A 21,338-nucleotide genomic window follows, 5' to 3' on the forward strand; every position below is an offset into this window, starting at 1 on the left:
TCAGGAGAGAGGTCCATGCAGAAAGACAATGACATTGGAATGGAGAAAGTGGCAGGTGAGTGGATTCATGGGGGCAGAAGACCAAGTGTGTCTGTGCACCACCTCCTGACTCTCAGCCTGCACATGTCCCTCCCCAATCCAGCTGCACCCTCTCCTAAGCCTCACTTGCATTGGAGCGTCCCCGCCTGTAACCAGGGAGTCTCCTGCCCCTCTCCCCTCTGCCTGCCCCTAGTCTGTGCTTCTAGCATCAAATAGGTGCCCAGCAAATGTCTTGGAGAATTAAGGAATTAAGGCAGAGCAGGTCTGAGATGAGGGCAGTGTCTGGGTGGAGGTCAGGTCCTGCCTATCAGAGCATGAATTTCCATAGCAACAACATCCCCCACCCCTGCCCCAGTGGAGGGTGTCCCCCTCTGGGGCCAGCTTGACCTCTCTGCCCCCACCCATCGCATGCCTGCCGCCTCTGTCACTGGTGGTAATCCGGTGTGGTTTTTACTCCACTGCCCATGAATAGAAGAGTTAGAGGAGGGCGGGCATGAGCACTTCCCAGGGCCTTCTACTCTGCCCCTGCAGTAGGGAGCAGCTCCCAACCCCTGGAATCGGCCGGCTATGCCCCCCAATCTTGTCAGCACCCGCCTTCCAGGAGGCCTCCCCGCTCAAGCCTCAGCCTCCACAGCCTGGCTGTGGCTGCCCTGTGGCCAGCACAGGGAATGCAGGCCCTGCCCTGCACAGCTCATTAAACTCTCCTCTCTCCTCACACTTGCCCACACATGGTTGCTCCTGTCCTGATGTTTTGTCTCCCCTCTGCCTGGCACCTTCCAGAATCCTTACCACACTCATAGCCCCCAAACCAGCAACCAAGGCCTGTCAGCTCTCTGTCCTAAAAGCCTCTGGGATCTACCTCCACTCCCACCCCCATCCCTGTCAGCAGCTGCTGCCTCCCTGGCAGCCTCCCCTCGTGCCTGCTCTGTACAGTGACAGCCAGGGGACATTTTTCAAGACAGTTCTGTATGCACTGTCCCCCTGCTGTACCAAGGCCCCTCTTGTCTGGCCCCTGCCAGCCTCTCTTGGGGCCTATCCCCCAGAGCTCTGTAGGGTTCCCCAAGCACACCAGGCAGTCTCCTGCCTCCTGGCCTTGCACACGCTGTGCCCGCCATCTGGGATGTTTTCTCCCCACAGGTGAGCTCCAGGAGACATCTCTGACCCAACCCCAGGCATTTCTTCTTCTGTGACCCCACACCTCCCTGTGGTCCTCAAACATAGTGAGGTCACATGCATTGTCCAGTTCTGCTTGCAGGTCAAGAATGGGGTTTCAGGTAGAATCTAGACATGACCTGACCCAGAGGGGCCTGGAACATAAACCCCTGGAGCACAGTGACCAGCCTTTTGTATCTTGTATCAGCCGGTCATTGGCTGTGGGGTGGGAGGGTTTGTAACTTCCCAGGGGGGTGGCTCTCATCGTTGGAGGGCAGTTCACAGGAAGGGCAGCTGTGAGCACCAGCAGGCATCACTCCCGCAGTGGGGGGTGGCAGGTGCACTGCAGGGTAAATGGGGTCTGGCAGGGCACCAACAGCATCCACCACACCCCTGTTGAGTGGGACCTCTGGCAGACTTCTGAATGAACAAGGAGCATGTGGATACTTGGTCCATCAGCACTGACCTTCCCCAAGCCCACAGTTGCACGGCTGCCCCTGGAGAGGGCCCTGCCCACAGCAGTCACACTTCAGGGAGTGGAAAGAAGCCCAGATGTCCACCTCTCAGAGAAGCACTCTGAGCCCTGCCTCCTCGCTGAGTGTCTCTTATGTACCCAACCATGCAGATGGGAGCTTCAGCCAATGTTCTCATTTAGTCCTCGTAGTAACCATTTTACAGATGAAAAGACAGAGGCTCAGAGTGGCGACATGGCTCCATGAAGCTCATGCAACTTGCGAGTGGAAGAGCTGGGTTTCAAATCCAGGTCCAATTGATTCCCTGTCTGGTTCCTTCCCCCAGTATCTGAATAACCTCAGAGCTAAGCACTTCCTGCCCACAGTAAGAGACTAGCAAGTCCAAGGTCATCTCTGTGCCCCACAATAGGGCTCAGCTAAACTCAGGGTCCCCAAGGGCCACATCTGGCATTTGCAAAAGTTAGGAGGCCCAAGCATATATTTTGCATATTGTTTGCATAATGATAGCATCTGGTTTGCATGTGTCCACATCGAGGGCCCATCAGTGCTACACAATTTTTAAGTTCGTTCTAAACAACTCTCACTCAATGGCAGTCCATCCTGGCTTTACAAAGTCCAGTGCCCATGATTTCTGGACTCTCTCCCAGGCCCTCACCTGGGGGCTGCACATCTACACACCCCAGGGTCCTGGAGAAGCCATGCTTCTGCCCAGCTGGAAGGGGTCACTCCAAACCCCTGCCCCAAAATGCTGTGGATTTGACAGTAACATTCTTTGAAGTTGTGAGGGTGTAATCAAAATGCCGGCTGGGCTTTGAGCGTGCTGATGTTTATGTTGAGGAGAGAGGGAGCTGGGCAAAGAGCCTTGCTGCACAGAACTTCCAAAGGTGGCCCTTGTGCAGGGAGGTGGACTGCGCAGGCTTAGGAGAAAGGAGATGAGGGGGGAAGGGCCAAAGCGCTGGTGGAGCGGGGAGCCTGCATCCTCGGGTGGGTGCCACTACAGAGTTGGCTCTAGGGTGTGTGGGTTTCTCCCAGTGGCAGGGGGCTCATCTGTGGTGGGAAAGGCTTGTGCCAGAAAGCTAACAGGGTCAGAACTTTCTACTTCTGTCTCTTTTGGAGGAACTACTTTCCATAAAACGTTGTGAGGCTCTCACTGATCTTATGTGGTGGACCTCCATAAAAAGCAGAGAACAGCTTGCAAGGTGGGAAGAGCCTGAAGAGGGGAGAGGAGCCTGGCATTCTGGGAAGTACACGGAGGCGTGGAAGGGCTATCCCAGGTGAGTGGGTCACCACTACGAAAGCCTGCCTCTCAGCCCCCAGAAGCCAGCTCTTTCCTTCTGCCCCAAGAGCCCATGGAGGAAGGAAGCTCCAGGGTCTGGCAGAGGCTCCTACTCATGCCCCACTCTGTGCTACTTACTGATGGACCCTAAATACAAGACTTCATGCCCCCTGTCCTGATGGCATCCTCTGTTCTTCCTGAGAGAGAGGTGCCAACTCTGTGTCCAGGGGCTAGTGGAGGTAGGGGAAGTGTGCGTGTACAGGGAATTGGTGTGGGGTGGACAGAATGTGTCTGGATGTGGCTGTGCATGTCCCCATGAACAGAAAGCATGACCCTGTGTGTGGCTCCTTAGCCGCCTCCGTTCAGGTGTGGAAACTCCAGTCTGAGTAGGGGGAGGACCAGTCTGCCTCCCTCCCCTGCCTCTGGCCTGCCTCGGTTTCCTGTCTGGCACATGCAAAGTGGCCTCATCGTCTGCGGGGGAGACCCCAGACTCTGGCTGGATCCAGCCAAGACCCTGAGCATCTCCCCCACTGACGTCCTCCGCCGTCATTGGGAAAGGGCCCCGGTGCTGGCCCCTGAGACTGTTCTAATTAAAGAGGGAACAGGGTGTTTGATGTCAGCCACCTGGGAAAGGGGAAAGCGGGGTCTGACCGGCCTTTCAGCTCCTTGTTATGTGGACTTTTCCACGTTCAAACAGGATCTAGCCTCCTCCCTGTGAGCCGTGGGCCCCACATCTGGGCTGGGGAAAGGAGTGAGAGGAAGGGGCGGGACCCCTTTGGAAAGGATCACAGTTTCTGGGAAGGGGAGGGGGTTCCTTCCAGAGCCGGCAGGGGTGTGCTGCCAGGCAGTCAGACCCAGCCTGGGGCGAGGCACAGGGCCCTGTTCATCTCCCACTCAGCTGTCTCCCACTTGCCAAGCAGCGGACACTCAGTGGTTACCAGATCAAGAGCATGCTACGGATACTGCATATCCTGCCCTCAGCAAAACGGCGCCTGACATCACTGTTAAAGGCTGGAGATTAAAAGAGCACATTCGGTGGATTTGTGGCGAGGGTGAAAGACTGTCTTAGACAGGCATCATTTGGTCGCTGGGATCAGAGGCCCATTCAAGCTAGCTCAAGTGAAGTGGGTTATTGGAAGCAGGCAGGGGAAGACAGTCACCAGATGGCCACTCACTGCACTTCCGCGAGTGCCATAGCCTCTCAACTCTGCCCCACTCTCCTGGTGAATTCTCTTCCTCAGCTTCCCAGTAGCTCCTGCAGAGCGATGGCTACAGCATGGCATGACTTGTCCTCTCACCACCCCTCAGGGACCCTGTAGTGGGTTGAACAGTGTCTGTCCCCCCAAAATTTATGTCCACCTAGACCCTTACAAGGTGACCTTATGTGGAAATAGTGTCTTTGCAGTGTAATTACTTCAGATGAGGTCATACTGGATTAGCCCAGGCCCTTAATTCAATGATTGGTGTCCTTATAAGAGAGGACACGAGGCACACACAGAGAAAAGGCCACGTGAAGACAGATGTGGACACTGCAGCAATGTGGCTACAAACCAAAGATCGCTGAGGACTGCCAGGGTCCCCCAGAAGCTGGAAGAGGAAAGGCAGGATCCTTCCCTAGAGTCTCAGGAAGGAGTATGGCCCTGCTGACACCTGGACTTCAGATTCCTAGCCTCCAGGATTGGGGGAGAACAGATTTCTATTGTTTTAAGCCACAAAGCTTGTGGTAATTTGTTATGGCAGCCCTTGGAAATTAATACCACCCCCACCTGGAAGCTGGATCCCCTCAGCCTCCGTGTTCCAATTCCCAACCCCAGGAGAAGGACCCACAAGCCACTGAGACGGGGAGAAGGCAGAAGCACAGATGCGGGGTTCAGAGCTGCCCCATTCTGGCACCCTCGGTGTCGTCGCTTTACCTGAAGGGTGTGGGTTTGCATCTCCAAGTCAGGCTGGAGGAGGTCTCTCCAGGTGTGCTTCAGAGTCCCTTGCCTTCTGGGTACCTACCAGCTACTTGGGTAAAGCCACGGAAGGCTGTGGTCACCTGCGTGGATGAGACAAAGCCAGGACTAAGTGCCACTCTGCTGGGTGACAGAATCAGGATTCAAAACCACTCTTTTCAGGTTAGAATGTCAGCAAGATGATGTTAAACAGGGGTGACTGCAAAGGCCAACACTTGGGTTCCAAGAGCCGATTTCACAAGGGAACGATGGAGGAGGCCTGGCTTTACAGCAGCTCCCTGTGAGAAATGCCTGAAGGGTTTCCTCAACCAGGCGCTAACCATGAGGCCGCTGCGGTCCAGCTAAGAACTGTAGCTGCACAAGCTGCATCCTCGGCCGGGCTGCCCGGGTGACAGGCCTTGGGTCAGTGCAGCCCATGCCCAAGGGAGACAGATAGCACGGACCCCAGCAGGAAACCAGGGGGGCAGCCTGCCACCACACTGGGTTGCAGAGGCGTAGTGAGGGGGAATTAAGATGCCCGAGGAGGGGACAGCGGAGTTATCAGAGGTCCCGGGCGCCTCCGGACAGCGGCGGTGCGTGGAGGCAGGGCTAGCCAACAGAGCCGGTCTGGGGCCTGTTCCAAGGGGGTGGCCGCGGAGGTGTTGCTGGCGCGCCACAAAATACGGTCATCTCGGCTCCGGCGCCCTGGCCCGCGGTCCCAGGTGCACAATGGGCTTCAAGACCAATGTGTCCCGCGGCCGGCGGGCGGCTCCTGGAGAGCCCCGCGCCCCGCCGGCCCCAAGGGTTTGGCTCCGCTTCCTGCCGGCGCACGCTGGCCGCGGCGGTGCCGGGGTGTGTTTGGGGGGCCTCCCAGGGCGCGGCGGCCAGCGCCCCGCCGCCCGGGGCTGCTCCCTTCTTCACCTCTTGCTCGCGGGCGGCCCCTCGCGCGTCAGCCCGGAGCCGGGGCGGGGGGCTGGCGGCGGAGAGGGGGCCGGCGGAGGAGAGCGACGCGGCCCCAAGTTTATGCTAATCCGCGCAGAGCCCGCCTCCCGCCTCCCCTCCGCGGCCCTAGCCGCGAGCAGCGCCGGCCACTCCGCGGGACGCAGCCGCTGCGAAGCGCCAGGCGGCGGAGCCAGCGAGCTGCGGGGGCCGCGGGCGGCGGCGGGACCCGGGCGGCGCGGCGGCGGACACTGGCGGGGGCCCCGCGCGGGGCCAGGTGGGGACCCGGGGGCGGCGATGGGCCGCCGTCGCCTGCCCGTCTGGCTGTGCGCCGTCGCGGCGCTGCTCTCGGGGGCGCAGGCCAAGGGCGCGCCGCTCCTCGCGCGGCCCGCGCCGCCCGGCGCGTCCCGCTACAGCCTCTACACGACGGGATGGCGCCCGCGACTGCGCCCGGGGCCGCACAAGTAAGCGCGGGCCACGCGGCGGGCGGGAAACGGGAGGGCCGGCCGGCGGCGCCGCTCCCACCTGCCCCGACCGCGCGGAGGCGGGCGGGCACCGGGCACCCGAGGCCGCGGCGCGGAGGGGGCGGCTCCCGGGGCCAAGCTTCCGTCGGGCGGGGGCCCCACGCCTCGGGAGGCTGCGGGACGAGCGAAGAAAAATAAGCCGAGGGGGCCTGGTGCGGCGGCGGCGGGGATCCTGGCAGTGCCCGCGGAAACCTTTCCAGAGAAGTAACATTTTCCAGCTGCGCTGTGTGCAAACCCCTGACGCCGCGGACCAGGTGGAGGGAGAGGAGGGAGGGCGGTGCGAGCGCGGGGCTCTCCCACACGCGGCGCCCGGGCCTCCCATCCGTCCCCGTCCCGCCAGGTAGGAGATGGAGCCCTGGGCCAGGCGGCCTGCCCTCTCCCTCGGTCAGCCTCGCCCCAGCAACCCCTTGGCAGCCCCAGCGTGACCGGGCCGCAGAGCCAGTGGGGGTTCCTGGGTCCTGAGTTCATGTTGTGGCTCCAGAGCTCAAGAGCAGTCCACAGGTGGCTGGTTTATGCCAGGCATCCGCCACCCCATTCCTTGTGGCCTGTAAGTGGGGTTGCTGCCCCTCCCTTGCCTCAGCTTCTGGTCTTTAGTAGGCAGTGGCTTGCCAACTGGTTTCTATCAGGTGAGTTAGGGGCTCTGCCTGGGGTGCTAACTGAACTTGAACTCTAGCTGCGTTTGAGAGGCGCTTTAGGAGAATGTCTAGCCAATAGCTGACACTCAGTGGGCCTGGGCACATCAGAGCAGGCTTCCTGGAGGAGGCAGTAGAAGTGATCTGAGAATGAAGAACCAGGAACAGAAGCAGGGACCAGAAAGCCACAAGGTGGGGTGCATTTCCCCAGTAACTCAGAGAGAAGCGTGGTCTCAAAGGCACTCAGGCACTAAATTGAGACCTCAGAAGCCTCAAATGCTGAGAAGAGGGGTTGAGAGCCAGTGAAGGAGTTGGAAAAGGGTGGAGAATGTGGCAAGGCCCTTGATGGGGAATCCAGAGTGGGCCTCTTCTCCAGGCAGAGAGGGCAGAGGGCAGACCAAGGAAGGGCAGCTGCACCAGGTTCCTGGTTCAGTACAGAGCTGAGCCCAGTGACCAACCCACTGGGGAGACTGGGGTCAGAAAAGCCAGCAACAGTGTTGGATCCCAGGCCAAGGGCCCTGGTTCCCAGGAACAAGGAGAAGCAGTAGAGAAAAGATGGGGATCATATCTCCTGAGGCCTACAGATGGAGGAGGGGTGTGTAGGAGCTTCAGTGGGCCTGGCCCAGGCCAGATATTCCAAGGATGCCATTCTCCTCTGCAGGGCCCTGTGCGCCTACGTGGTGCACAGGAATGTGACCTGTGTCCTACAGGAGGGAGCAGAGAGCTACATAAAGGCTGAGTACCGGCAATGTGGATGGGGGCCCAAGTGTCCCGGGACAGTCACGTGAGTGCACCCCCATCCCACCCACTCAGGATCCTTGGGCACATGCCCCAGGCCTGCCTTACGCTGATAGCAGCAGCCAGCTCTACAAGGGCTAGAACTCCTTGGGCTCTAAGAGAGCCTACCCCAGTCCCCACACCGGCCGGGTGGAGGGGACCAGGGAAGAGTCAGGGGCAGGCTCCTGTGGGATCAGGGGAGGGTTTCTAGGGGAGAGGCAGCACCAGGCAAGGAAGAAGCAGTGGCAAAGAGTGGGGGTGGGGTCACAGGGGAGAGCAGAGGGGGGTGGGGGGCACCGGGGAGAGCAGAGGGTCACACTGGCAATGGCTGATGCCAAAGGGATCTGGGACAGACTCAAGGAGGGCTGTGGTAATTATGGAGAAGGCAGGCCAGGGGTGAGGGGATGGGAGCTGGGCTGTGGGGCTCAGGCTGGACAGATGGGGCCATGTGAGGATGTGTGGTATTGCACACAAATGGGACGCTCAGGTCTGTACTTGGTGAGGTTCAAACGCAGTCTGAAAACCAACCTGTTTATTTGGGATCCCTGGGCACATGCGCTAGGTGTGCCTTTAGTGGGTGACCAGGTACACTGCTGAATAGGTGGGGAGTGGCCCCTGCTCTGCCTTCCACCCTGGGCCCTTCGCCTTGTGCTCAAAGGTGCCTCTATAGCCAGAGCTGAGTTCCCAGAGTAGGCTAGGGAGGAGTGGAAAGGATGGGGGTGCTGATGGGAGCCCAGAGTGGCCCCCAGGCTGTGAGAGGGGCTGCCTGCCCCAGCTCCAGGGCAGTACCCCTCACCCACCCACAGGGGAGGGGCTGGGGCTTTGTCAGAATTCTTCAAGGTACCACCAAAGCCAGAGTGGAATTTCTGATAGCGGTATGAGCTCAAGGAAGTCCAAGTGGTCTTGGGAGCATTGGGGCTAACTCCCTGCTTGCCTTCTCGCCAGGCTTCTCTCTGTGCCCTCCCTTAACCCATCTCTGAGCCTTGACAAGCCCCACTTCCACCCCGTGGCCCTGTCACCTTAAGCACAGGAAAAGGAAACCCCTGGGGGTGTTGTGGAGGCGGGAATACATCTAGACCATAGCCAAGTGTCTGAGAGTGGCCCTGAATAGCAGGAGGCGGGCGCCTCAACTCACAGGTACAGAGTCCTGCCCTCTCCGCATCCCTGGCCCAGGTACCGCACGGTGCTCAGACCCAAATACAAGGTTGGCTACAAGACGGTGACAGAACTCTCCTGGCGTTGCTGCCCCGGGCTCACTGGAGAAGGCTGCCCTGAGCACCTCACAGACCAGGAGTCCACCTCACCCCACCCGGAGCCCCAGATCCCCCCCGGGCAGCTGGGCCCAGGCCCCAGGCCCCCTCCTTCTAGCAGAGCGGCCCCCAGCCCCTATGGTGAGTCTGCCCATGGAGACCCTACTGAGGTGGTTGGGTTTCTTGGTGGAGGTGGGAAGGGGACTGACCCAAGCTAGCTGAGCTCAGGCAGGGCTAGGGAGGGTGCATCTTGTGCTGGGCAAAAGGGTGAGTCCCCAGGCCCCCTCCTGCAGCTAACGGAGCACTGTCCAGCAAAGTTGGCTTAGAACAGAAAAATCTCTCAGGTGGCTTGGAAACAGAGCAAGCGGAGAGAGCCAGACCAGTGACACCCCTGGGGTTCTCTCCTCCTTTTTCCAGGAAGGAAAGGCCCAGGGTTATTTGGTGAGCGGCTGGAACGCCTGGAGGGTGATGTCCAGCGACTGGCACAAGCATATGGTACTCTCAGTGGCCTGGTGGCCAGCCACGAGGACCCCAACAGGATGACTGGTGGCCCCAGAGCTCCTGCTACCCCCGTGGGCTTTGGGGTCATCCCGGAGGGGTTTGTGAACCCCGGAGACAGAGCTGGAGGGCCGCTTATACCTCCCCTGGATGAGATCTTGAGCAAGGTGACAGAGGTGAGCAACACGCTACGGACCAAGGTGCAGCTGCTGGACGAAGTACATGGATTGGCCCTCGGCCACGAGGCTCACCTGCAGCGGCTGCGGGATGCCCCCCCATCTCCGCTCACCTCCCTGGCCCTGCTGGATGAATATGTGGACCAGCGGCTGCATCAGCTCTGGGGGGGCCTGCTGGATGGCTTCGAGCAGAAGCTGCAAGGCGTCCAGAGTGCGTGTGACCTGCGAGTGCAGGAGGTGCGGCAGCAGTGCGAGGAAGGTCAGGCGGCCAGCCGGAGGCTGCACCAGAGCCTGGATGGCCGGGAGCTGGCCCTGCGCCGGGAGCTCTCACAGCTGGGTACCCGGCTGCAGGGCCTGAGCGTGGCTGGTGGGGGCAGCTGCTGCAGCCAGCTGGCCTTGATCGGTGCCCGCATGGACAGCCTCGAGAGGAACCTGCAGGCAGTCACCGAGGCCCAGAGGGGCCATGGCCCCCCCACCAGGGATGAGCTCACGCGGCTCTCTGCTGCCATGCTCGAGGGGGGTGTGGATGGATTTCTTGAAGGCCTGGAGACCCTCAATGGGACAGCGAGTGGAGTGAGGGGCTGCTGTCTGGGGATAAAGGAGGGGGGATGGGGTGTGGGCGGGTTCAGGACCATACTGGAAGAGCGTGTGCAGAGGCTGGAGGAGCGCCTGCTGACCCTGGCTGGGGACTTAAGCCATGATGGCACCCCACCGGGCAGGTCCACACGGCCCCTGGTGCAGACAGAGCTGGCTGTGCTAGAACAACGGCTGGTCTCGCTGGAGACCTCCTGTACCCCCAGCACCACCTCAGCTATCCTGAACAATCTCATGGCAGAGGTGAAGGTCTGGCAGAACCAGATTGAGGCCCTCCTACGCCAGGTGGCCAGCCACGCGGCCTTGCTCCAGCAGCTCAATGGCACTGTGGCCGAGGTCCAGGGGCAGCTGGCAGAAGCAGCGGGCAGCTCACTGCAGGGCGAGATCACCCTGCTCAAGGTCAATCTGAACTCTGTGAGCAAGTCACTCACAGGCCTCAGCGATTCCGTCAGCCAGTACTCTGATGCCTTCTTGGCCACCAACACATCCCTGGATGAGCGGGAACGCAAGGTGGAGGCTGAGGTCCATGCCATCCAGGAGCAGGTCAGCAGCCAAGGCTCACGGCTTCGGGCTGGCCACAGGCAGGTCCTGAGCCTGCGGGGGGAGCTGGAGCAACTCAAGGCCGGTGTGGCCAATGTGGCTGGCGGGCTGAGCCGCTGCCAGGACACAGCCCAGGAACTCCAGCTCGCAGTGGGCCACTTTGACCAGAGGGTGGCGCAAGTGGAGGGCGTATGTGGGAAGCTGGGCCGGATGGCTGCAGACCTGAACAGCTTGCCCACCGAATCACTCAGGCCCAGGGAGGGCCTGTGGGGCCATGTGGACCAGCTGAACCGCACGCTGGCCCAGCACGCACAGGACATCGCTCGCCTCCGGGATGACCTGCTAGACTGCCGGGCCCAGCTGGCCAAGCAGGCGTGGCCTGGGCGGGCAAACTAGGCACGCTGGACAGGACCCAACCCCCAGATCCCACCAACCCTGGAAACCTGGGGACATCACCCCAGAGCCCAGACCATGCCTCCCAACCTCCCGTGGCCAGTGCAGGTGCCACTGTAGAGGCCACTGAAGGAACAGTCTTGGTCCAGCTCCACATGACTGTTTCAGACACCAACACCCATGCTCAGTGCTGCATCGACTGGACAGTTCAGGACAGTGGTCAAGGCGAGGGTGACACGCCTGAAGGCCAGGGTGGACCTAAGGGACCTCACAATCCAGTTTGCCAGTTGCTCTTCTGTGGATACAAGTCGGCACCTGTGCAAAGACTGCAGGTCCATTCTCAGTGGCCCATCCACATCTCCCTTTGACCCGGGGCAGTAGGCCCAAGCCCATGGAGGCTCTGGTTCCTTTGTCCCCTTAGCTTCTCTCCCCAGTCACCTGGGCTCAGTTTCTGCAGGAAGGTGCTGCCCACTGGCACTGTCCTCACACCTGGCAGCTTCACAGATGCTATTTCTGGACCAAGGACCAGAGGTCCCCCCCAGCCCCCACAGGTCCTTCAGGACAGAACAGAAGCACAGACCCAGCCACTTGTTCTCTTTATTCCTTTTCATCCCCCACCCAGGGGAGGGCTTAGGCAGCTGTAGGTTCCCAGGGGACAGGACTGGGTCCGGGTGATCTCTTTGGAGACCCCTGCAATTTATGCTTTTCCTTCTCTTCCCCAAAGGTGTTTTCAGGGCACTCTGGTCCCCACATAGTCCTCTCCTTTCCTTGTGGGGGGAAATTGTTAGGGCCACTCATGTATGTCATGGCCTGAATGAGGCCAGGCGCTGGGCAGGAGGCCATGGCTGGAGGGAGAGGGCTCCAGGCCTAGTTTCCAACATCCTTCCCCAGCCCCGCCTGGATGTTCAGGAAGTCATGAGGAGTTCAGGTAGAACACTACCAAGGAACAGTCTGAAATACAAGTGTTCATCTGGCCTGTGCAGTTCCCAGAGACCTGATGCCTATCTCTGCTGAGGCTCCTGGCCTCAATTTCCCCATAGCAGCATGGGCCCTCTGGTGCTGTCTTGCAGGTCCCTGTAGCCCTGCCTCTGGTTTCTCAACATTTGGAATTCTGCCCTCCATTGTGGTGCTGTTGGGGGAGGGCGGGCCCAGATTAAAGCTTTTAGCCTACCTGAAGGTACTTTCTTCCCCAAGACAGTGGGAGGGAAAACTGCAGTGGGATGTCAACTCTGCTTCCCACAGGTCGCTCAGCAGCAGTGTGGGCACTGAACTGACCAGCAAAGGCTAGGGGAGGGTGGCAGGCCAACCCCCACCTGCCTGGCAGGGTTTGGGTCTGCGTCCTCGGGGCATGTGCTGAGATGTTTGGCTCAAGGGCTGTGGGAAGGAGCCAGGGCTATGTAAGGGTCTGGCCTCAGAGGGTCTGGAAAGTCCAGGCTCCCTGAAGGGGGTGGGAGGACACTGTGTCTTCCCAGATGCTAATCAACTATGCCCCTCTGCTGCCACCAACCTTCCCTGTGCCTACAGCTCCCAAGCTTCAGTGGGGCCTCCCTCTTCTCTGTCCTATCAGGAGTTGAGGCAAAGTCCCAGAGTAATAGGGACACAGACATCAAGGGCTCAGAGAACATTGCAAGGGCCCAGGTGGCAGTCATTTAATTGCCACACCCAGGGCCATGCTGAGGCCTGGAGCAGCTGCCCCATCCCCTGCAGCTCCGCTGGCAGACAGGAGACAGGACAGGGAGGAGAGAGGTTGCCAACTAGCCCTCAGCCCCCCTCCTCCCTGTCGGGGGGGGGGGGTCTGTGGCACCCAGCTTCTAACCCCCTATGCCCTGGGACTCCCAATCAGTTCTGGGCCAGGCCAGGGAGGAGAGGGCAGCCAGGGCAGGTTCAGGCCAGGGCGTCAAGGTCCACAGTAGTGAGTGGCTCCCGCCAGTAGCAGAAGTTGCTGTATTCAGGGTTGGCCAGGTCTGTGCTGGGGCCGCGGGCCACGGGCGGGAAGAGGAGCTCGACCACCTCACTGAGCCGCTCGTACCTGTGAACAGAATTGGGCCAGCACTGAGCTGGCTGCCAGCAGGCCATGGCCGCTACCACATCAGGCAGACTCTGCACCCTGCCTGGGAGCCCTGGGCAAGGACGAGAGTCCCCAGTGGGGACATGGAATTGGGGGCCAGGGAGAGGCTGGGGTGTGGGGACATGGAAGCAGGGCATGGGGGACACATGGCAGGGTTTGGCCTCACGTGGATTTGTGGTTCTTCATGGGCTCCTGGATGAGCTCTCCCCGGGGGTTGACTGTGAAGATTCGAGATTTAGGTAGGCCCACCTGCTGGTAGGCAGTGATATCCTGTGGGAGACAATGAGGGGCTGGTGGGCTGGGGGGTGGGGAGAGGTGTCCCAGCTCTTGGGGAGGAGACACTCACATTGGGCCTGTTCCCAAAAGCGGCATAGAAGGGCTGTCCATGGGGCAGAAACAACTGCCGGATGTCACTCAGGCAGGCGATCTTGAACACCTCTGGCTTCTTCTCAATCACCTCCCTGGAGAGCCAGGGCCATGGGCAGGGAAGCAGCAGAGGAAAGGTAGCAATCAGACGGTGGCAGGGTCAGGTGACAGGCCTAGTACTGGGCTGGCAGTGGGCCCACACTGCCCCCAGGGCTGTGGGCTCCTACCATGTAGGGGAGTTACCTGTGCAGGGCAGAGAAGAGGCTGCTGGGAGACAGCAAGATGGGGCCCTTGGGGAGGCCGCAGCCCCGCTCGCTCACCCACTGCAGGTACCCCTTGGTGAGGTCAGCCATGCCAATGGCCCGCGCTGAGCAGTACAGGAACTTGTACCCGTTTCTGGGGGTGAAGACAGGTGGCACAGCCATCAGGGACCAGCCATCACCCATCCCGCCCTCTTGGCTTCATCCAGCTAAGCCCAACTCTGGGGCTCTGGCCTCCAAACCTAGAGGCCTTTGCAGGGAGGCGCCCTAGGGAGAACAGCTGGGCCGGGCTCGAGAGAAGCAGCCTCAGAGCATGGACAGAGTCCCGAGGCCCATGTGGGTTTGAGCAAGTCCATTGACTTCCTCTATAGCATGATGCTCAGTGGTTAGACCCAGATCCCAGACCACAGGAGACGAGTCTCCCACAGGAGAGAGGACCGGTGGGTTGGCCTCAGCACTCCAGGGGCATGGCCTGGCTTCCTCCTCTGTGGGCCTTGCTGGTCCCCAAGCCTGGCTTTCCACAGCGGGCTAAGCTATCCTGCCCCTCCTTCCCTGGGGCCCTGCCCCAGCCCCAGCCCCAGCCCCAGTCCCTGCACTTACAGGTGGATTTTGTGGTAGAGACTTGTGATGCCCTGGTGTGTCCAGTCTTTCCCCAGCTGGGGCAGAATGTGGCCAAGGGCGTCCGACCTAGATCACAGAGGAGGGGTCATACCAAGGCAGTGTCCTGTGGCCCTCATGTTGCATGCCCAGGGCCCAGCTCCCAGCCCCAGGATGGTGCACTGGGAGGCCCTCTCCCCTGTGCCCCATCCCCCGGCACAGAGGGAGGCAAGTCTCCAGGCCCTGCCTCTCTGCCACCAACCAGGCCTCACTTGGTGATGGTGCCGTCGATGTCGGAGATCACCACCTTGTCGTCCCACTTCCACAGGTAGATGGTGGCTCTGCAGCGACAAGTGCCCTGGTACTGGGTTGTCACGCTGAAGACCACATCATTGGCACCTTCCTGCAGGTTCAGCCGCCGCTGGGGCCAGGCAAAGGCAGGGAGCTGTGATCTGCCACAGCCAGGCACTGTCCACCCCCTGTCACCCCAAACTGTGGCCTTCAATTCCCAGGCCTCTCATTCTCCTTCCCTTCCCAGCTCAGAGAACCTGCCTGAATCCATCGGAAAGCCGCACACAGACACATCCATGAGGGCAGAGGGCGGCCACGAGGTGGAAGTGAGGGAGTGCTGGGGCCCACACAGTGCCAGGCACAGGAGCACTAACCCCCCCTCCTCCTTGGGGTGAAGCTCAAGGACAAAGCATGGCCCGTGGCTCCCACTCAAGTTTCTCAGGTCAGCCCCAATGCCCTTGGCAAGGAGACATATCATTCCATAGAAGGGCCCTGTGGGAATCATCACAGGCAGCCCCTTGCCTGGGGCTAGGGTACCTTGTGACATCCTCCAAAGAGGTACCTGAGACATCTCCAAAGAGAGACCTTAGCCCTTTCCTTGGTCCATAGAGAAGGATCAGGGCAGCTCAGCCATAGCCGGTGTGAGCCCCAGGGTACTACACAGGTGGCAGCTGCTCTGTACCAGACCCCCCAGGCCTCCCAGGCACCTCCCTGACCATGGAGCCAAACTCAGGGAGAAAACATTCTTATACAGGAGCCACCTGTTACTGAGCTCAAGGACATGACTCAGGGGCCAATCTGAAGGGCTGTCATCACCATTTGATTCCTTTAGTATGGCTTCCAAGGGCAGACCAGAGCAGTCAGCCACTGCAGGTCAATACTTCAGGCACACACAGGGCTTTTCCAGTGAAAGCATTTGACAGAGAAATGGACAGGCATGTAAAGAAGTGAGCCCACTGCCCCTGGAGGTATTCAAGCAGAGGCTTAGAGAGGCTGCCAAGGGGATGGACTCTGGGCTTTAGTGAATATGTGGCTCTGTGGAGCCACTCCTTAGCCAGGCCCCATGGGGCTCTGGGACAGTTATCACCAGCCCACTGCCCCTACATGAACACACCGGTGTATACTTACAATCTGATCGGAGGAGAGGCGGAGGGACTTCTTGTAGGTAGGAGTGTAGGCTGGAGGCGAGGGTGGCAGGGAGGGAGCCCCAAGGATGACAGGGCTGTCTGGGGCATCATCCTCGCTGCTCAGAACGTCAGTCTTCTCCCTGTGGGCAGCCCAGCTCTCAGGCCACCTCCCCCAACAGAAGGCCCTGCACTTGAGGTAGATAACCCTCGGCCCTGGCCACAGGGGCCCAGGCCTGTCTCTGCCCCTCCAGAAACTACCAAGGGAATCAGAAAGCCCTCCTTCTAGGTGCCACCCATTTTGGGGGTGATAGCAGCCTAAGTCTGCACCCAGAAAGGTGATGGCAGAGCTGGAGCCGAGGGCCCAGGCTCTCAGCCCTCAGTGCCTCTCTACAGCCAGGAAGCCAGTGCCTGCCTGGAGACATTTATCTGAAAACCTAGAAGTATGTTTTAGTGTTTATTCCCAACTTCACCTCCTTTGGCTTCAGTTGACTTACCCTTGGCCACCAACCCCCAACCTTGGGTTCTGGCTCAGTTCAGAGTTAAAAAAGGAAGCAAGGTCAGCAGGCCCCTGGTGGAGAGGGGAGGATCTGCCCTGCTTATTGCAGTCACCCCTTGTCTGGGCCAGGAGTCTGGGCACCCATCCCAGTTCTGCCATTTCTCGGCAGTGGGGCCTCTGGTGTATCTCTAAGTCTCAGTTTTCCCATCTGTGAAATGAGGGTGTTTCTTGGGAAAAAGAAAGGGTGGAGAAGTGATTGGGGAGTGACAAAGAACCACTGCTGGGGGGTGCTGGCTCCACCCTGCCCTCCAACGGCAATCCTCCCAGGCTCCCACCCAAGAGATCAACTCACCCGCTTGGCTCCCTGGCTGTGGTCTTCTCCCTCTGGGCACTTCTCTATGAGAAGAACATCCATCTAGTGAACAACTGGCTCCTGCCTGGGCTGACCCCGCCCTGTGACCGTGACCACCCACCTCCTCGGCTGGGAAGTCCCTGCGTCGCCAGGAAAACCACCACCGCCCACCCTTCCTAGGCATCTTCTCCTTCTCCAGCTTGTCCACGGTGCTCTGTGGGCAGATAAAGGCCATGGCATTTCCCCCTCATTACATGAACCCACCTTAGGCTGCCCTTGGGGTCACCATGAGCCTAGAGTCTGGGGCTGACCATCAAGCAAGGAGTCTGAGGAAACATCCCCACCTCCACCCTGGGATTCATGTGACTAAGCACAGCAGAGCAAGGGCCACTCCTGCCCATCCCCGCTTCATCCCAGCTCTGGCCCCCTACCTTTAGCCCAACCTTAGTCTGGCCCCCAAATCTTGTGGGTCAATTTCCCTAGAGTAGCTGAAGGCAGTGTTTTTGGAGTTTCTCAAGACCTGCATGATACTCCCTGCATGATGCCACCAAGTGGCAGCAGGAAGGGAAGTCTAGGGCCAGTACTCCCCTCAACCTCCAAGACTAACACAGGTACTCATAAGGCCAGTGATTCTATCCCATGAACAGCTCACTCTGTATGTTACCGTTCCTGTCTGGTGGGCGCAACATGACCTTGTGAAAAATACTGATTAGATTTGTGCTTCCTACAAAGAGAATGGTGCACCTAAGAAATGGGCTTGGGGTGGGTTGCCCAGGGTGCCCACTTGAGCTGGGAACAGGCTGAGGGAGTCTCAGGCATCTCAATAGAGGGTCTGTCCGGGTGAGGACAGCCAAGCAGGAGAGAGACCCTCTTCCTTCTCACAGGCTGTGGTCGTAGCTCAGACCCAGAGCCAGCCAGAGGATGGAGCTGAGCATCACCAAAGGGAGGCACCGGCTGTCTACATCTGGTTAGTGATGTTCTTTGGGCATCTAATCGAGTGGCGAAGAGATCAGGGCAGGGCCCTGGACCACTTCCAGTAGGGCAGAGGGGCAGGTACAGGTCAGCACAGGGTGGAGGTTCTGGGAGGGACTGAAAGAGGCGGGGTTCCTTCCCACCTCTGAGCATCTGTACATGCTGTTCCTGCCCCTCACCTGCCTAAGGCTTACTCATCCTTCTGACCTCTGCCCAGTGGGCACTTGGTCAGCAAACCTCCCTGTTGCAGGCTCTCAAAGCATCTCTGACCTCTCCTTCCAATGCTCACAGATGAATTTTACATTCACCTGGCTGAATCTTTGATTAATTGTCTTTCTTTGAGGGCATGACTGTCCCTGGCACACAGTAGGTACACAACAAATGTGTGCTGATAAAGCGAGCAAGCACCCAGAGCCCAGCCTGGAGCGGTTCTCAGGGTAAGGTGAGGAGTGGGCCCAAGCCTCATCTCAGATCTCAAAATCTCCTGTTGAAGGCATGTCCCTGTTGAATATTTATCCCCCTCTGGTTTGTCCTGAGCACCTTTGAAGTAAAGTCCAAATCCAGTGGGATTCAGCTATGCCAGGAAACCAGGGAAGGGGGTAGCTCTGTCCACACAGCAAGGAGGAGGCTTCAGGGGGACCTTGGTCTCCTCTCCCAGGGTAGGTCTTGCAGTCACTCAGCTCCAGACTCATCTCTGCCCACCCCCACTTCCTGGCTAAGGGCCCCCTACCCTGAGGCTATGGCCACTTTCCCCAGGAGGCCAGTGGTGCTCTAACCATTACCTTGGGCAAGTTCTTCTGGAAGGCTTGCAGGGAGAGGATCATGGGGGCAGCTACAGCCCAGTTATAATGCCTGGAGGGACAGAACAGGTGTTGGGGCTACAGAAGCTGCAGGGCCATGAAGGAAGTGGGGTGACTGTGGCAGCCAGCAGCCCAGCCCTGGTACTCACTTCTCATTGACTTTCACCACCAGGTTTGGGTCGTCCAGGAGGCCAGGGTTTTGGGTGAGATCCTGGTAGGAGACTATGTGCCTGTTGAACTTCTCTGGGCACAGAGGCAGAGAGTGAGGGGGGAGGCTGACATGTCCTGCATGACCCACTGCCCCAGTCTCTCCTGGTCCCTTCACACTCTACCACTCGGGCCTCCCACAGGGCTCCTCCCTTCCTGGGGTTTTGCACCTGCTGTTTCCACCCCAGGCACTGGCTATCCTGGATTCAGAGGGTAAGTCACAGCTGAGCATTAGGCCTTTGTTTCCCGGGGCCTTGGGAATGCCCCACCCTTGCTGGCTGAGTGTGGGCTTCATGGGACAGAGAATGCAGGGGAGCCAGACCCAGCCTCACACCTCTGCCACCGCAACCTCTGGGACCCTCCCTCCTCTTCCCAGCCCCCAGGCTCAGTTCCAGTCCTTATTAGAAGGGCTCATGGTCAGACATACCCAGGGAAATGTCCCGGCTGTCAGCCAGTCCACCACAAAGGGACAGTACTATTGTGTCCACTGTGTCCGGAGCAGGTTCTGGCTCCTGCTCAGGGTTGGGGTCCCCCAGCATCTTCTGATTACCAGGTTCACTCCACCTCCTGGGCCCCAGCCCACAGTCACTGAGGGGGAAAAGGGCCCACAGTGACATGAATACAAGGAGGCTGGGAGGAGGGGCCTCACCCCTCTCAGGCCCCTGATAGCCAACCCCTGGCCCCACGGGACCCAATCCCAAGACACCCAGGCACCCAGAACCCAGCACCTCTGGGGGAAGTAGAGGGCTGCATTCTCAGAGTCCAGAGAGGGCAAGTCATCTAGGTAGATGTCACTGGGGCCCAGGTGCTGGCTTCTCTTCAGGGAGCCTGAGGGCAAAGGAGGTGACACCTGTAGACCTGACATGTGCGCAGTATGAAGCCCCCTTGCCTTTGAGCGCCCTAAAGCAGCACTGTCCAGGAGACTTTCTGGAATGATAGAAATGTCTCAGGTCTGCACATTCAGTACGGCAGCCAACGGCCACAGGCAACTATCAGCACACTTAAAATGTGGTGTGATGGAGAAATGGAATTTTAAATGTTACTTAATTTTAAGTAGCCATGTGTAGCTAGTGACTACCGATTTGGGCAGCGCAGGCCCAGTGCCTTCCCACACACTCAGGATAAACCCCAGCTGGTGAGCTGGGAATGTCCAGCCTCTGCTCATCTCTCTGGCTTCCTCTCCCAACCTTCTCCTCTGCCTCGCTCAAGACATTCTAGCTGCCTCAGTTCCTAGACATGAAACCTCTCTCCTTCCTCATGGCCTTGACACATGAGGGCATAAGGAAGGAGAGAGGTTTCATGTCTAGGAACTGAGGTTTCATGACATGCCCTCTGCCTAGAATTCTCTTTCCCTGATCCCCACTTGGCTAGATATTCATTGTTCATGTCTCAGCTCAAACATCACCCACTCACAGGGGCCTTCCCTGACCATGCGATCTAGGTAGCCCTGTCCCACCCAATGATTGGTCCCACATCACCATGTAACGCTCTTCCTGGCTTCTGCATGTGCCATCTGTCTGCCCACCAGACTGTGAGCCTCATGAGGGCTGGTGCCAAACACAGTGCCTGGCACATAGTAGGTGCTCAAAACATGCCTGACGTCCCAGAGTCCACCCTGGAGGTAACATGAGGCCAGAGAAGCGCTGGGGAGTGTCCAGCCATCACTCACCTTTTTTCCTGGAGACCCCCTCTGGCGGCCTGGTGGGAGCTGGACCCTCCAAAGTGGCCCAGCTCCATGATTTTGAGGCAGGGGAGAGACCTGCATCCCTGGGCTGCTGAGTCTTGGTGTTTTCTCTCTCAGGGGCAGGGAGAGGGGGACCCATCAGAGAGGGCACCTTCACGTCAGGCTGATGGTCAGGGGTGCTGGGCTCTCCCTGAGGAGGTGAGGCTGCCCCAGTGCTGCCATCAGGGATCATCGAGGACATAAGCCACTCAGCTTTGGCCACCTTCAGTCAAACAAACAGGAAAGGAGGTCAGTTAGGCTGATCCAGGCCTGCTTCCTATGCCCCACAAGGCCCTAGGGAGATGGCCCAAGTCTCAGTCACTCCAGTCCTTATCTGCAGGGGCCAGGGAGCCCCTGAAAGGCAGGGATGGGGGGGTTGACACAGAGGAACTCACCTTAGGCAGCCTCCCCCAGGCCCACTGCATGTGGGACTCAGCTCTCAGGGGGCTGGGCTCCGGGGTCCTCACCTCCAGCTCCGAGTCGCTCTTAGGGGATGTTAGCTCACCTGACGAAAGGCTGCAGGAAACAAGAACTCAGAGACCCCCAAAACAGCCTGCCGCCCATCCCAGCCTGGGAAAAAATATTTGCAAAACATATTTTATGCTTGTGTTGGATCCAGAATATATAAAGAACATGTAAATATGTAAAGAACTCCTACTAATCAACAATAAGGCAGTCCAGTAAAAAAAAGGGGGGGGGGCAAATTTGTGACTGCTTCATGGGTATGGGTTTTCCATTTGGGGTGATTAAAAAATTCTGGAACTAGATGAGGATTGTCCTAGATGGTGGCACAGCATCATGACTTTATTAAATGCCACTGAATCATGCACTTTACTATGATTAAAATGGTAAATTTTATGTTATGTGCATTTTACCACATTT

General features: G+C 59.0%; 2 protein-coding genes across 11 annotated transcripts in view; one reads left to right on the forward strand and one right to left on the reverse strand.

The window, feature by feature from the left end:
• Window positions 1–12,367, forward strand: EMILIN3 (elastin microfibril interfacer 3). 3 transcript variants are annotated; one of them, XM_081149747.1, is made up of 5 exons: window positions 1–55; window positions 2,781–2,938; window positions 7,631–7,753; window positions 8,920–9,137; window positions 9,414–12,367. In XM_081149747.1, exons 1-5 carry the CDS (start codon window positions 29–31, stop codon window positions 11,198–11,200), a joined length of 2,313 nt encoding a protein of 770 aa, XP_081005873.1. In that variant the 5' UTR covers window positions 1–28; the 3' UTR covers window positions 11,201–12,367. The 3 variants fall into 3 exon arrangements, with proteins under 3 accessions (XP_081005873.1, XP_081005875.1, XP_081005874.1); XM_081149749.1 differs by lacking the exons at window positions 1–55; window positions 2,781–2,938 and adding an exon at window positions 6,075–6,277; XM_081149748.1 differs by lacking the exons at window positions 1–55; window positions 2,781–2,938 and adding an exon at window positions 6,148–6,277 and having other exon boundaries at window positions 7,680–7,753.
• The window catches only part of LPIN3 (lipin 3), a 16,658-nt gene continuing 7,100 nt past the window's right edge, over window positions 11,781–21,338 (reverse strand). For 5 of the 8 annotated variants that reach the window (XM_081149741.1, XM_081149739.1, XM_081149742.1 and 2 more), the window contains exons 7-21: window positions 20,852–20,972; window positions 20,403–20,679; window positions 19,462–19,561; window positions 19,161–19,321; window positions 18,676–18,769; window positions 18,509–18,578; window positions 16,876–16,968; window positions 16,755–16,798; window positions 15,908–16,046; window positions 14,761–14,909; window positions 14,492–14,578; window positions 13,875–14,027; window positions 13,612–13,726; window positions 13,432–13,535; window positions 11,781–13,226 (exon numbers count right to left, since the gene is read on the reverse strand). In XM_081149741.1, coding sequence (XP_081005867.1) covers window positions 13,082–13,226; window positions 13,432–13,535; window positions 13,612–13,726; window positions 13,875–14,027; window positions 14,492–14,578; window positions 14,761–14,909; window positions 15,908–16,046; window positions 16,755–16,798; window positions 16,876–16,968; window positions 18,509–18,578; window positions 18,676–18,769; window positions 19,161–19,321; window positions 19,462–19,561; window positions 20,403–20,679; window positions 20,852–20,972 — 1,852 coding nt within the window. In that variant the 3' untranslated portion in view covers window positions 11,781–13,081. The remainder of the gene's footprint in view (window positions 13,227–13,431; window positions 13,536–13,611; window positions 13,727–13,874; window positions 14,028–14,491; window positions 14,579–14,760; window positions 14,910–15,907; window positions 16,047–16,754; window positions 16,799–16,875; window positions 16,969–18,508; window positions 18,579–18,675; window positions 18,770–19,160; window positions 19,322–19,461; window positions 19,562–20,402; window positions 20,680–20,851; window positions 20,973–21,338) is intronic. The other 3 variants (XM_081149746.1, XM_081149745.1, XM_081149744.1) reach the window with 1 other exon arrangement.

Source organism: Miniopterus schreibersii (assembly GCF_964146895.1).
Source record: "Miniopterus schreibersii genome assembly, chromosome: 10".
Classification (NCBI taxonomy): Eukaryota; Metazoa; Chordata; class Mammalia; order Chiroptera; family Miniopteridae; genus Miniopterus; species Miniopterus schreibersii.